Source organism: Athalia rosae, chromosome 4 (assembly GCF_917208135.1).
Source record: "Athalia rosae chromosome 4, iyAthRosa1.1, whole genome shotgun sequence".
NCBI classification, from domain to species: domain Eukaryota; kingdom Metazoa; phylum Arthropoda; class Insecta; order Hymenoptera; family Athaliidae; genus Athalia; species Athalia rosae.
The window spans coordinates 1,973,624-1,988,111 of NC_064029.1; the positions used below are offsets into that span (position 1 = coordinate 1,973,624).

At 37.7% G+C, this 14,488-nt stretch overlaps 3 protein-coding genes and 1 long non-coding RNA gene across 7 annotated transcripts; all 4 read left to right on the forward strand.

Annotated features, from left to right (window-relative positions):
- Position 1: 1 nt before the first annotated feature.
- On the forward strand, positions 2-1,682 carry LOC105684253 (thioredoxin domain-containing protein 15). The gene is made up of 4 exons (XM_012397468.3): positions 2-276; positions 458-732; positions 820-1,046; positions 1,131-1,682. Exons 1-4 carry the CDS (start codon positions 252-254, stop codon positions 1,489-1,491), a joined length of 888 nt encoding a protein of 295 aa, XP_012252891.2. The 5' UTR covers positions 2-251; the 3' UTR covers positions 1,492-1,682.
- A 646-nt stretch (positions 1,683-2,328) lies between these two features.
- On the forward strand, positions 2,329-6,656 carry LOC105684254 (zinc finger protein 557). 2 transcript variants are annotated; one of them, XM_012397469.3, is made up of 7 exons: positions 2,329-2,586; positions 2,680-2,782; positions 2,881-3,230; positions 3,479-3,841; positions 3,924-4,278; positions 4,427-4,725; positions 4,818-6,656. In XM_012397469.3, exons 1-7 carry the CDS (start codon positions 2,386-2,388, stop codon positions 5,367-5,369), a joined length of 2,223 nt encoding a protein of 740 aa, XP_012252892.1. In that variant the 5' UTR covers positions 2,329-2,385; the 3' UTR covers positions 5,370-6,656. The 2 variants fall into 2 exon arrangements, with proteins under 2 accessions (XP_012252892.1, XP_012252893.1); XM_012397470.3 differs by having other exon boundaries at positions 2,881-3,215.
- Positions 6,657-6,672: 16 nt separating this feature from the next.
- Positions 6,673-8,783, forward strand: LOC105684211 (neuropeptide Y receptor type 2). 3 transcript variants are annotated; one of them, XM_012397395.3, is made up of 5 exons: positions 6,673-7,033; positions 7,143-7,546; positions 7,691-7,916; positions 8,040-8,242; positions 8,349-8,783. In XM_012397395.3, exons 1-5 carry the CDS (start codon positions 6,680-6,682, stop codon positions 8,650-8,652), a joined length of 1,491 nt encoding a protein of 496 aa, XP_012252818.3. In that variant the 5' UTR covers positions 6,673-6,679; the 3' UTR covers positions 8,653-8,783. The 3 variants fall into 3 exon arrangements, with proteins under 3 accessions (XP_012252818.3, XP_048510360.1, XP_048510359.1); XM_048654403.1 differs by having other exon boundaries at positions 8,450-8,625; XM_048654402.1 differs by having other exon boundaries at positions 6,816-7,038.
- Positions 8,784-9,409: 626 nt separating this feature from the next.
- On the forward strand, positions 9,410-14,487 carry LOC125500710. Its single transcript, XR_007278152.1, has 4 exons — positions 9,410-10,030; positions 10,441-10,522; positions 10,633-10,737; positions 10,823-14,487. It is a non-coding gene; the product is annotated as an uncharacterized LOC125500710 (long non-coding RNA).
- The last annotated feature ends 1 nt before the right edge of the window (position 14,488 follows it).

Sequence of the window (14,488 nt, forward strand, 5' to 3'; positions counted from 1 at the left end):
CGCGTAAGTACGTAAATACATGATTTTACATATCGTATGTCAGCATGTTTTAGACAATAAGCGTAAAGCACAAACAAAACTATATTTCCTACGTTGTGATAGTGGCACAAAGAATTCAGAGAGTGTTGAAGATGGATAGTAGCATGCCTTAATGAAGTCCATTCAAGTTCCAGTCATTCAAAGTTGTACTTTACTATCGAGGCAACGGATACTTTTTAGGTTATCAGCAAAAACTGTTTATCTTCAATAAAATGCATAAATTTATATTTATATTAGGTAAGTAATCGTTCATTATATTTCTTTATTAAATGAAATCTATAATTAACACATTGAAAATCTAATGGAAATACAACTAAGGCTTCTGTCAAACATCTTTATTGTATAAAATGATCTTGTGGGTGGTATTCAATCGACAATCTTAATAAACCTGTCAATTTATTATTATCATTATCAACAGGTGTTATATGTGTTGCTGCAGTAGCTCAGGAAATCTCCAATGAGCCTGAAGTCTCAGAGGTAGCTTTAGAGTCAGAAGTTGAGACGATTGTAACTGAAAGTCTTGTACCAGAAGAAGAGGAAAATAATAAGACAGTAGTAGATGAAAATGGACAGAATCTTGTAACCGTATCAAGCGAGATGGATGAGGGGAAAGCAAATGCCACGACTAAGTCAGAAACTCAAAGTGCCATTAAAGTGAACTGTCTGATGAACAAGGAATATGGGCCAGTTGAGGTATAATTATCCCATGAAAATTTTTTACATCGTTCTGCATGACATATAATGAGTATCACTCAAATATTAAAAGAAATTTACTTCTAGTTGGTAAATGCTAGCCGACTAATGGAATTATTAATTCTCGAGCCTGGGCCAGGCAATAAAACTAGAACAGCAAAGGAAGGAAGACAAGTGCCCGGTACTTGTATACTTGTACTTTTTTATGCTAGTTGGTGCATTTTCAGCAGCCAAACAGCACCCCATTTCAATGCTATGGCTAGATTTTTTCCAAACATGAAAATGGTCGCTATTGATGCCATCAAATATCAAAGGTTAGCCTTGGATCATTAGAATCTCCTTTGCATGTTCTTATGAACTCAATATCCTGAAACGCATAATGATATTTTATCTTGCAGTTTCAATACACAATATGGTATTGTTGGCGTTCCAACATTGATGCTTATACACAATGGCAAACCAATATCAAAGTTCAATGGTACTGAGTATAATGTAGTTAAATTTGCTAGATTCATCATATATTTGACAAATCTTCCACTGGGTCCAGCTGAGCAACTCTATGTTAAATCTACGGATTATGCAGGCCCTGTTCCAAGTACGCCTTCGGATGAGACTGATTATTTTCTCATATTTTCATGGACATTTATAGTTGCATGTTCGTTGTACTTCACGTCAAAGAGTCGATGGTGGCGGCAGTTTGTTGAGTTAGTGCAAAATACATGGCGTGAAAGTGCAGCTCAACATGAACACGCCGATTAGATCAGACCTTTATCTAAGAATCCAAATAGTGTATGATATGATAATTGGTGTAACGCTTAGAAGATTATCCAACTAGTTCTGCAGAAGGGGAGGGAGGGAGGGAACATTTCTAAGATTTCAAGATCATCTGCAATACAATATTTATTATTATCTATGTATTGATACGTTTCTTTAAAATGAGATTGGTTATATATTTATTGAATTTCAATATCGTGGAAATTGTGGTGGTTCTCATTTGCGTTGGTGCGCCGCGTCTAACATACTTGTTTAAAAGCAGCGCCCCACCCAACTTCTGAAAGTAGTACTACACAAGTCGTCTCGAACATCATCAAAAACACTTATCATTAAGACAGCACTTTATTGTGGTCTAAAACGCACACAATGAAGAAATAATATAAATTGTGAGATCCGTATCAAAATACTTATCTCGGATTTCTGATGATATAGATTAGAGGCGAATCATTAAAAAATTGTCATTTGACTAGAACGGTTTCGTTATATCTCGCAGAGCAATGGCAGACTTCGCAGTTCACTTATCATTTCCCTAACTTCAGGATTGTTGTGCGCGGCATTTGTTTGTGCTGAAGTTCGTCTCCTATGAAGAAATTTCTATCGCTGCGATAAATCGGCAATTTAAATTCATTAAAAAAATAACCATCCCTAATTGATTGTTTTCAAATAATTACTATTTCATATTCAACAACATGACTCAATTCATTACATTGATACACTCACAATATAACACTGATTTTTTAATATTTTAACGACACGTTGGGCTTCTTTCAAAGAAGTACACAACCAAATATTCACCAACTTTTCATTAGGTTAAGCAAATCGGGCGCGTTAGGTTAGAAAAAATCACCCCTCTTCTTTGGCTGAAAACCTCAGGAAGATATGGGATCATTGAGCCTGGTTTGCCCGATGTGCTGCGGTGAAACTTTTAACAGCCCGCAGTCCTTGAAGTATCATTTATTAAGCATTACTGACAATTTGTATTGTCCAAGTTGTTCGCAACGTTTTGATTCTGTTCTGGCTTTGATTCAACATTTGGATCGATGCGGACAGTCTCCGGAGCCAGAAACGGAAGTTTTTATGGTAAGTATAATAGTGAGCAAATTATTCTACCATGGAAAACAAAACTGCATAGTTGTAAGTCTTAATTCAATTTTATTTAAATAATAATTATAGGAGGCAAACGTTCAACAAATTAACCATAGTTTCTTGGCTGCTGTTAACAACAAAGATATCATGATCGTTGGAGAGACAAGATCTATTGAAGTTGGTGATAACGGTCAGAATAATGTTCAGTACATCTACAAACTGATTTTCATGCTTTATCCATAAGAGTGAGGCATGATTTCCACAATATGTCATTTTGTTATATTTTAGGAGAAATAAATGTAATCCGTAAAATGGAGGCTGAGGAAGGACAAGTTAGCCCTGTACCACCTGTATCGGAGGATGGAAGAGATTTTTCAGTCTTAGACGATAGTTTGGAACATAGAGCTCCAAGTCCAGAGCCACTGGTAGAACTTACCGCTATGGATGCTGACCACACAGTGACAGATAAAAATATCCTCACAATTTTACCTGGGAGTCCAGAACTTCTAGATAATGAAGATAGCAATTTAATGGATACTCCTCATACGCTTATGGAAGGTGTTGATGATGTTGACGACCTGAGTGAAGCAAGACTTCTTCAAGTGAAGCAAGAACTCTGCGAGGTAAAACTTGAAGAGGTAACACGTCAATTTTTATTCTCAAAGCATGTCAATTGTGACTGCTTTACTGACTTCCCTGTCACCTGAGCTCTCCGTTTTATTGGTAATGCATGCTTAAATTTTTCGAGTAATCCTGGTATCCTGGACTGAATAACAATGATATCAACACAATAATCCATTATTCTGCTTGTGATTATTTGGTCCTCTTGTATTTCTCTACCATGTAAATTCGTGTCATTAATGTAGAATTGTTTTTCCTTTTTTAGTTAGAAGCTGAGGCATTATATAGCTGTAGTAGTTGTGGAATGAGTTTCAACTCTGTTCTGGAGCATATCAAACAATTCCATGATGGACAAGAAGTTGTCTTAGAGATGGCAGAGCAACAGTTAGACGATTTACCGACACCTGCCTCAGTTAGTCCTCCTGAGGAGCAAACTTCGGTAATATCCAATCGACAACGTCAAATGATGAATACTTTACGAACTGAGGAATGTGTCGACAGCGAAGGTCGATTATATACAAGAAAAGTTGTACAAATAGAAAGATTCTGGGATCGACCAACAGCATCGCTTCAACCTGCCAAAGCACCAATGATTGAAAAATTTTTCTCCAATGTGGAAGGCCTGAAGGTCAGAAATGAATTTGTTTTATAAATATTTTACCTCCATGTTTAATAACTTGACCGTTCTCTGATCACTAATAATCCTTCAGGTTAGGGACAAGAATTCGCCGACAGGACCTACCCGGATGTACCGATGCAACCAGTGCCTTGAACATTTTGCAAAGTTGGGAGATTTTCGAGTTCATGTCTGCCTCCATGGCAATAATCAATGCAGCCATTGTGACCAAGCATTCGCAACTGCCAGGGCGTTACAACTACATATGAAGGTACACGATAACGAAACTGATGGGATGCAGCGTATGTTTGTCTGTTCTACATGTGGCACCGAGTTCTCGTCTCATAAAAGTCTACGGTTACATTCGCGAATGCATGCACCAGTGAGGGCTAGGCATGTTGACGCTCCCGAAGGCACTCACAGTGCCACCTTTACTTGCCCTGAATGTGGTATGGTTATTGAATTTCATTTAAGTGTGCAGTCTTATGCCATATTTTGCTTGCTATCTAAATATGAGGTGTAGGCGGTAACTAGTATTTGGGTTGTCCCATTGTTAGTTCTATTTGATTTTAATCTCATGTTGACATGGACTTACAGGAAAGACTTTATCTGAGTCATACCGAGTAGCACATATGGCTCTGCATTCGGGTGGTTCGGTAACCTGTACCGTGTGTAATCGTAAATTCGATTCCGCGGATAGTTTGGCGATGCATGCGGCAGTACATATGGAACCAAGTCATTCTCACTCACCGACTCCCCCACGAGGTGAAGGCAGTGATAGCGTAGATGCTCAGAAGCCTTATCAGTGCCAGCATTGTGGTCGTCGCTTTGCTAGACCCCATGAAAAAGTCAAGCATGAGCGTATACACACCGGTGAAAAACCGCACGCCTGTGAAGTGAGTGAAAAGCACTATAAAGAATAATATTAGCTCAGGAAAGTCAAGTTGCAAATTATATACATAATTTAATAAAATCCACGTTTTCGTAGGTATGTGGAAAGACTTTTCGAGTCTCTTATTGTCTGACTTTACACATGCGAACTCACACTGGAGTTCGTCCATATGTCTGTCAGCATTGCGGCAAAAGATTCAAAGCGTCTTCTGTGTACAATCACCACTTGCTTACTCATGGAGAAGAAAGAGCATACACATGTCCGTACTGTCCAAAAACTTTCAAGACTCGAGTCCAACTCGCTGGGCATAAAAATAGCCACACTAAACCGTTCAGGTGCACTGAATGTTCCAGACCATTTGCCTCATTATATGCGGCACGTGCGCACATACAAACTCATAAGAAAGACAATAATCTTAAATACAGTTGCTATATATGTGGGGCTTCATATGGTAGAGCTTTTGCTTTAAAAGATCATTTGAAACAGCATGGTCAGGACGTGTTAGCCCCTCCTGAACCTGCTAGGGAAGAAGAAGTTCCTGAAGGAGAAGATTTCTTGCTCGCCGAAGAGGAAGTTGAGGAAGACGAGCTAGTAATCCCTTCTCCTTTGCCACCGGCCAATTCTTCTGATGTGGAAGAATCGGATTAAAAAAGGTGTGTGGTAGCTATTATCAAGTTCGTTTACGTTTTCTTTGTCTTTATTACCAGATAATACCTGACGTGCTGCATAGTGATGTGCACCTTTCTAGCAAACGTCAAAAAGTTTTTGTCTATATAATGTAACAAAAACTTTTATCTACGTAACTCTGGTAGATAATTCAATACTAGGGTTTCTATCTGCATGTGTACTTCCGATACTATCTGGTCACAAAAGAGATAAAAAAATCTCACATTGCTGAGTTGATGTTTCGATTTCGTCATAAAATAATTGATGTAATGTGATAAAGTTCTGTTGTTGACAAAGATGTTTTGCAATTTCATCATTCGAAATGGCTAACTCTTTATAAACTGAGTTATTTCCTGCTGTTTGATCATTACTACAGCGCTATGCATTGCTGATTGGTCATGTATCTATTCGAACGGAATTCTTTCTTTGGGTTAACTGTTTTTTTCTATGTTGCTACATCATTTGACATCGAGATTATATAATCGAATCATTACTCAAATTGAGCGATTCTCGTTATATGATTTGCGTTTGTCACACATAAAAAAAAATTAATTAACATTTTTTCATTTTAAATTTCGGATGCTTGATGCATTTTTAACACGCATTTGATGAAAATAACCCAGATTGAACGACACTACTAATAATCGTACTTTGATAGTTTGAGTTGCATAAGATTTGCAATGGATTACTAAGTCAAAATTTGAGGATAAGTGAAATAATTGACCTACATTAGTAGGACTGACTGATTATCGCATAATCTTGAGTACAAAAAGTACATAATTCTAAAGTAGTGCAATAGTAGGAATTAAAAGATATTATTTATTATAAATAACAACCTGCTGTTGTTGCGATATTAATTTAATTATTTAAAAGATTTTCGATTTATCAGGGGAAAGGACAAGCTGTATAATTCAGAGTAAATATACTGTGTACATGTATCAATATACATATATCTGTAGTTATGTAAATACATGTATGCTGAACATAAAGTACCTTAGTGTACCCACTAATCCGCCAAACGAAATACTCTAGTAGTATTACCACTTGAAGTGACACTTAAATAATTAAGTAAACAAAAAAGGTGTAACCTGTGAAGTTCAATATAGATAAATATACTTTGTTGGAAGTTTGACACTATTCTTGACACAGTAAATTGAACAAATGACTTTGAATATTCTATTCTACGGAGTTTCTATGCCGTTCAATTATTGTTACTTGATTACAGTGTGCTACTGTAAATGAGAAATAAAAAGGTTTTTAAGATTTGTATATCCAGAGGAAATTTCTGAAAGATGACTGTATTGCAGGGTGATGATAGATTATCGTATCATTTTGTATATACGTTGTCAAATAAATCATGTCTGATGATGATGAGCCTGATATGCACCTTTCAACTAGCATATCTAGTGCAGTGCAAACAATCGCTCTATCAATGGCTGATGTGCCACCTGCTGCAATATAATAGATTCCCCTATATTATAATACACAACTACTCTGTCTGCCGCTTACCTGGAAGAACATTGAACTGTGATTGCGCTGTTGTGATAAATTTGGAGACTGTAAAATGCGGAATAGTACAGTGCCTTGGTTTCATGAACGATCGAATTTTGAAGATCAAGGAATTGCCAGTGAAAAAAACAGCAATTGTAAGGTGTGAGTTATTAATTATTGTTGAAATTATTTGCGAAACATTGATCTCATTTTTGTTATCATTTTGTTATGCTACATTGAGAATTTAAATTCAAAAACTTCCAGAACATTGACACGTCACAGGTATTTTTTCCTAACGAGATTTGGGTGGTTCGACCAGCTTGGGAAGTCACCATCAAAGTAGTGACCCTCATCCCCATCGTGCTTTTGGGACTGCTAGGCAATAGCAGTCTGGCATATATTATTATACGAACACGGTCTTTGCATACAACAACGAATCTTTATATTGCAAACATGGCATTAGCTGATTTGGGAGCATTATTATTCTGCCCGTGGATGCTTCTTTCAGTTGACCTGTTCCAAAATTACATCTTTGGAACTATAGGTTGTCATATGGATGGATTCCTAACACATTCACTAACACTGGTTACTGTGTTCAGTTTAAGTATTGTGAGCTATGACCGGGTATCTGTTATCGTGCTAAGCTGTTATGGAAAGCTATCTAAAAGGTAACAGTTCATTTTGAATATTACAGTTCATTATATAGCTGCATATCAGCTACCTTGAATAAACTCCATGATTATTATATCACACTATGATGTTTATCTGTGACCTACATTGACTTGAAAGTATGATCTATTTATTGTTTAAAGGGTAGTTTGTATATTAGCGGGTGCTACTTGGGTAACAGGACTGGCTATTGCAGCACCCTTAGCATTTGTTCGTGATTACAGAACAAGACAGTGGGTTGATTTCTTGGAATCTTATTGTACTGAAAACCACTTATATTTTATACCCTATTGGGATATTTTTGTCGGTGTTAGTGTATGGGCTCCACTGGCTATTATGGCTGTATGCTATTCTGCTATTCTCATTAAAGTGGGTATTTGCATTTTATTAGGTTTTTCTATGTTTTTAGCTGAGTCCTTTGAAGGGGATGAGAAATTCTATTAAACATTAAAACACAATTGAGATTATTCTAATGGTTTTCTAATATTTCAGCTGGGTAGACATGAAAAACTTGTTACGAAGAGCAACAATCCAATTCCAGTCAAGTACAGAAGTAGAGTATCGCGAATATTAGCTCTAGTAGTATTGGTATTCGTAATATGCAGAGTACCATTTACAGTTCTTGTTCTACAACGGGCACAACTCTTGCAGCAGCCGGCCAAGCAGCATCAAGCAGATGCAATTTATGAGTTATGGTAAAAATGTTTCAAAATTCCTTCTCACACTTCTCTGATTACTTTCTACCGAGTCCATGCCATCGCAAATAATAAATGACTTGACTGATTTTATTTATCAATATAGGTACGTCAGTCGCTATTTAGTGATTCTCAATGCTGCAGTAAATCCCGTATTATATGGTTGCACAAGTGGATCATTGAGGAAAGCCCTAGCTTCATTTTCAGGTACAGCTTGGATATTCCGTATCAAAAAAATTAAAGGTGTGCAGAAATCTACTGTTCTCCAAAATACACCTGATCCAGTTGGAATTTTAGAACCTTATGCTCTTTGCTCACAACCAGATCATAATCAGAGCCATGAACAGCAAGCACTTCCCAATATTTCGTCGAAAATTAGTGCGCTCTCCTATGATGCGATATACGTATAGGTATCTCTCCTGGGCCTGAGTTTAATTATAGAAAAACATAGCTTGATTGTACTGGCACCAGAAAAAAAAAAGAAAGAAACAAGAAGAAAGATGATTTAGAATAAATAGAATGATACCGTTTTAAATATTAATTCTGTGATCCCGCTTTTACCAATGCTCATTAGAGCGCTTGCGCTGCACGCCATTTACTTGTCATTTGAATCGTCAGGTTGATCTTCACGTAACCTGTTTGAATTTAACTGCACTAGAGATATTCCAAACTTAAAATAATCAATTGAAGAATCCCACCTTATTTACGTGTATAAAGCTACTAAATTAAACGTATTAAAAATACGGAAGCCCGTTGGGGATATCTAACTGACTAGAGACTCTTTACCTACAGTCAGGAAAGGGTCTGGTCTCAACTGCATAAGCACCGATCGCTTCATTAGCGCCCTATTTCCCCGATGGCGCCAATGTACATCATCGACATACGGCGCTCGTTGCCATTTGCTTGTCGTACTTCGAATCGTCTAGTTGATCTCCGCATAAGTTGTGAATTTAACTGTCCCTATGATTGAAGAATTCTGAAACTTGGGATAATCTACTGAGATATCATAACTCATGTAAGTGCATAACGCTGCTAAATTAAACGCATCAAAAATGATGATACATCGTATCAAAGTCAGTAAAAGTCGCAAGCTCCAGCGCGCCTTCACGTTGCCCCTGATTGGTGCGGCCATATTGTAATATTAATACCAAGCTTTTGCGCGGCGACGCCATTCCTACGTTGAATTTTGAGAAGTCTAGTTGTTCTCCGTATCTCGCTGTGAATTTGACTGTACCTGAAAATACCGAATCTCGATTCTTGTCATGAATAACCAAAGGATTCTGCCTCAATCCCGTGTATAACGCCGCTGAATTAAACGCATGAAAAATGGCGGTATCTCGTATTTGTCGGTGCAAAGTCGCGTGATCCAGCGCGCCGCTACGCGGCCCCTGATTGGCCCGCTTAGTAGAACGAGGGAGCTAGTATCAGTACGGAGCGCTTCCCCACGACGCCAGTTCAACATTAAACTTCGGACTATCTGCTTCGTCTCCGCTAAATTCGTTGCTAATTCTAATCATGCGCTGTAATATCAGATCTTAAAACCAGTGACAAATGGGCACACAGTGACTTAAACAATCCTATCTCATCTGGGTGTAAAATTGGCTTAATAAAACTTGTAACAGTGGCGATGCAGGACGCAACAAGTCGAACCGGTAGCCATTGTGAATCATTTTTGAATTCTTGTCGCAACTCGAGTATCTCCGCCGTGTACTTAAAGTGCATAATCAGTGCATACAGATAGCTGGAAGCATTAGCACCAGATCTCCACTCTTCCGGCTACATGAATTAGTGAGTTTTGATCTTATTAATTTTTTCTCAATTTCTTTGCATCGGAATTGTATGCCGCTAGAGGTCGGGCGCCCTTGACTCGACTTGTTACGATTGGTTCACCCGTTCAAACTGCTTCAAAACAAAAACTAGCGCGTCGCGTAAATATTTTGAATTGGGGTTAACATTCTTTTGTTTCTAACCGTTCGTTTTCATATTTGTTGGCGTCTGTGGTGCAGTTGTTTTCGCTTATTCGGAGTTTACTGCGCATTAGTGGACCGAATAGAGTAGAAAATATTAATTTTTGCTCAGTTCCTTGCGGTAATTAGAAGACCGGGCATAAATACGACGGCGGTATATGCGACTTTTATTCTACTGACTAATTTGATTTAGAACCGCAGTATTTATATGTTTTTTATTATGCATTACAGAACCCAGAGTCCGCAGGACACAGCAGGGAAAAATCTCAAAGCTACCTAACCTGTTCAGTAGACTTCGGAAAGAAAAATGCAGGTGAGTCTAAAATTTGATCGTTTTTAAACTAATTGTTACGGAATTCCTTGATTCGTGTTGCTTGTGTATGTAAAGTGAGTTATAACGAAAGTTTCAACATTTTGTTTTAGATAATACTGTTCTCGCTGGGTGATCTCGGTAATTGGAATTTTCCGAAAGAATCCGATAGTTAGTCCAACCGGATGTCTAATATTCGCAAGACACAGGAAAAATTGGTGAGTTTGATAGTTGAATATTTTTATCTCATTTTTTCAAAATTTTGAAAATCTTTATTCTGATTTTTGAAATTCGTTATTACAGACAATCGTTTCTACTGCATCCGATGTAGTCACCTCGTCCATAGCTGATCATCGATCATCCACATAAAGTGGAAAATCTTGGTAATTAAAATTTTCCACAACTATTTATTTCCTTTGATTCACAAATTTTTGATCCTCATTATTCATGGTTTTTTCCTTGCCATTTTGTAGCATCGTTCTTCGTGGGAGCATCTCATCCATACAACGTTTCAACCTACTACACAGCTATAGCCATCAGGGAGGCAGAGACATCCAGGTAAAATCCAAGACCCCCAAGACCTGGGAACCGGCTAGGGTCCGGTCTTGGTGCTGGCAGCGATGGTGAGTCCCAGCACTCAAAGTTCCTCGACTTCTTTGCCAGCTCACACGATGGTGAACGCTGGCATCGGGTCGTTGTATTTTATATTGTGTCATTCCTCTGTTCCCTTTTTGTAACATGGCGTGGCGGTACCCTGAATTGCAATTTTATTAGATCAGGTAATTGTAGGGTTGGTTGCTGTTGAGCATAGCGCACGTGCACCCTTTAGCGTCAAACATATAAAACTCTTCCTTGAAATTAATCAGTCAAAAAGCCAATGAATGATTAAGTCAGTCAGTCAGTTTATTAATTAGTCAATCAGTTATTTGAGCCATCAGTCAACTATTAGTTCATCGAATATGAACTATTCAGATAAATCACATCTTAGATAAATTTAAGTGCAAGAGTGTGCAGCTCATAGGCAACGGTAAAGGCCGTCGTTCAATCGACTCTCGCGTTTTATAAATTTTCTATAATTTTCGGTGACCGATCTCGTTTGCGTCGATCACTGATCGGTATTAAAATTTTGTCGTGCGAATGATGGTCATTACCATAGATTCAGCTTTTTCAGGTACATCAGGAATTGACTTGGATAGCTTCCGCGAAAAGTCAGAATTCATTTAGTCTCAATTTAATGATCAGCCATCAGCTGAATCAATTTTGAATTTGATCTCTATATTTGCTTATCTATTTGCATGTTTAAAATTTCAATTCTTTCAACTCAATTGTGATCAAACTTGAACCCGTCTTTAGGTACCGATAAGTAAATTCACTAGAACTATAACAGGATGTCTAATCATTTCAGGAATTTTCTTCCCTTACACACAATTTTCAGCCCATAACTTTTTCTTGCTTAATGAATATTATATGAGATTAATTAATCTCATTTTCTTACTGATGATATTTACTCAAGAGTAAATTTACTAAATTCATTTAAAGATCATTGATGTTTTTTAAATTTCGGCCAGATAGCAAACACACCTTTTCTCAAAATTTAAATAAATTACGGCTTCGGCCGGGGCATGGGCAGCCTTTATATTTCTACACACACAACAGGTCAACAGTAAGTTTTTTGAACGAGATACCACGGCAATGAATGTGAGATGTGAGTGAGACGAAATTCTCGGTGCGCCGGCGCAAGTATGAATTGGGGTTTTCGTCAGTAAAATCATTTCTTGGATAATTATAGGTGAAAGGCAGGTATAGGTAAATTCATGCATCGCGAGGGCATTTATAAGCAGTGTGTATGTGAATAATAGTTTTAACCGTTGGGTGGGATGTGGGCTCCACAAAATGGGTAGGCAAGAGATCGGAAGCGCAACTTTTCTTTCCACAGCAATTCCAAGTGATCAATTGAGTAGAGTTTATCAAATTCCGTTAATTAATTTTATGTAACATTTAACTCCATATTTTTCAAATAATTCTTTTCATGCGGTCTTTTAGGTCTCTTTGCTGAGATCTGATAGACCCTTTTCCTTCCCAACTAAATAAATTAAATTAGATTGAGGTTTTCTTTCTTCCCTGTAATATTTGGGGTCACTTGGAATGGGCAAAATGCGTCCGCCTTGCTCTCCGTACCAGCCGTGGTGCATGGAAGCGAGGTGGACGTTGAGCTCGAAGACTTCGCGTCGAAGAGGATCGCCGACCGCCACGCCAAAAATTTGTATACCTTTCCCCTTTCCTCTCCCCAATGCTAATTGGAATAGGAGGATGCGATTAAAAATTGCATTTCTTCGATTTCCATTAGCATGAATATTCCAACTCCGACGCTGCTCGCGCGGGTATAGCGCGAGGACGAGGAATCGCATGTTATGTATTAGTATATGTATGTATTTCATTTTTTGTATGCGTGACTTGCCATCTTGCAAGGCGCATTAAAAACTTGACTTGAGAGATTTTTTTTCAGGGATTTAAAGTGAAATAAAAACCCAAGTTTCGTCGCTGCTGCTCGTATGCGCGCGAACTTGGCGCTTAAAACATTCATTGCAACGCTTTATGCGTTTTAAACCCAACAACCGAAAAATTGTAAGGAATCAAGTACTATCGCACCTTTTTGTGCGTGGTACTTGACTTCCACGGGACTATTTGTCAGATACTAATCAACATTTTACCTTCCAGATTAATAAATTTTCTTACAGGTCCTAATCATTACTTTTTGTTTTCAGTTCCATTACTAATGAAAATTTTCTTACAGATGTTAGGTTTTAGTCTTTACTTTTATTGTTAATCAGATCTTATTCACAGGCTGTCCCTGGCTACTAATATGCAGTTTGCTTTCTGATTTCAGGGATCCGAAGTCTCGGAAAACTCTCCAAGTTTTTTTACAGATCCTGGATGTCATCGTACTAATCAAGTGTTGTTCGCAGGCTGTCCCTGGCTACTAATATGCAGTTTGCTTTCTGATTTCAGGATCCGAAGTCTCGGAAAACTCTCCAAGTTTTCTTACAGATCCTGGATGTCATCGTACTAATCAAATTTTGTTCGCAGGCTGTCCCTGGCTACTAATATGCAGTTTGCTTTCTGATTTCAGGAATCAGCACCTCGTATACCTTCTACTTCAATATCTAATTTGGGAAATCGGACGGATCGTCATCGCCTCAAAGGGTTCATAACATTTTAAATTTCTGTTTCAGTAATCAGAAGAATACTTCTCGGATTGTGGAGGTCGTGGCGTACATCAGGATCCAGAAATTTTGGCAGCTGAAATTATTTTACCTAGCAACGATCATTTTTTATCTTTACAGAAACTTTCTCTCTATATGCTAATGATATGTTTGTTACACTTGTTTGTATGTTTCAGATCTCGAGTTTAATCAATTAATTGACAAATGATTTCTCTCTTTTCAGCAATGGTACCGTTGCAACCCATATATTTCTTACTGTTTTATGCTATTGATTATTTGTTTGATAATGATGTTTACTTATAAGATGATTGAGAATGATGATGTTTATGTATTTGTCTGTTGTGTTTCGTGTTTCATGTCATTTATGTAGTGTTTCATGTACGTACATGTTTTGTGTGTAACTTTGTGTAATTGACTTGCGCAAGTTTTAATTGGCCATATATCCATAAGATTTTTATTCATGCAATGTTCGTCTATCTGTGTCATTCATAATGCAAATGCCATGTCTAAATTTAAGACCACTGTGTATTACCACGTCTTTATTATGATATAAAGTATTTGTTATATCTTTTTTTTTTCTATTTGTATGTTCCAGATTTTTCTTTGCCACATGCGGGAAGCTGAGCTGCTAGTGGTTTGCATAGGGCTCTCGGCACAGTATGTAGAATATATAATGTATTACATATTCTACAAACTGTACTTTTGGCGATCGTTCCACTTGGGAAAAAAATCGAAACGAGCCGAG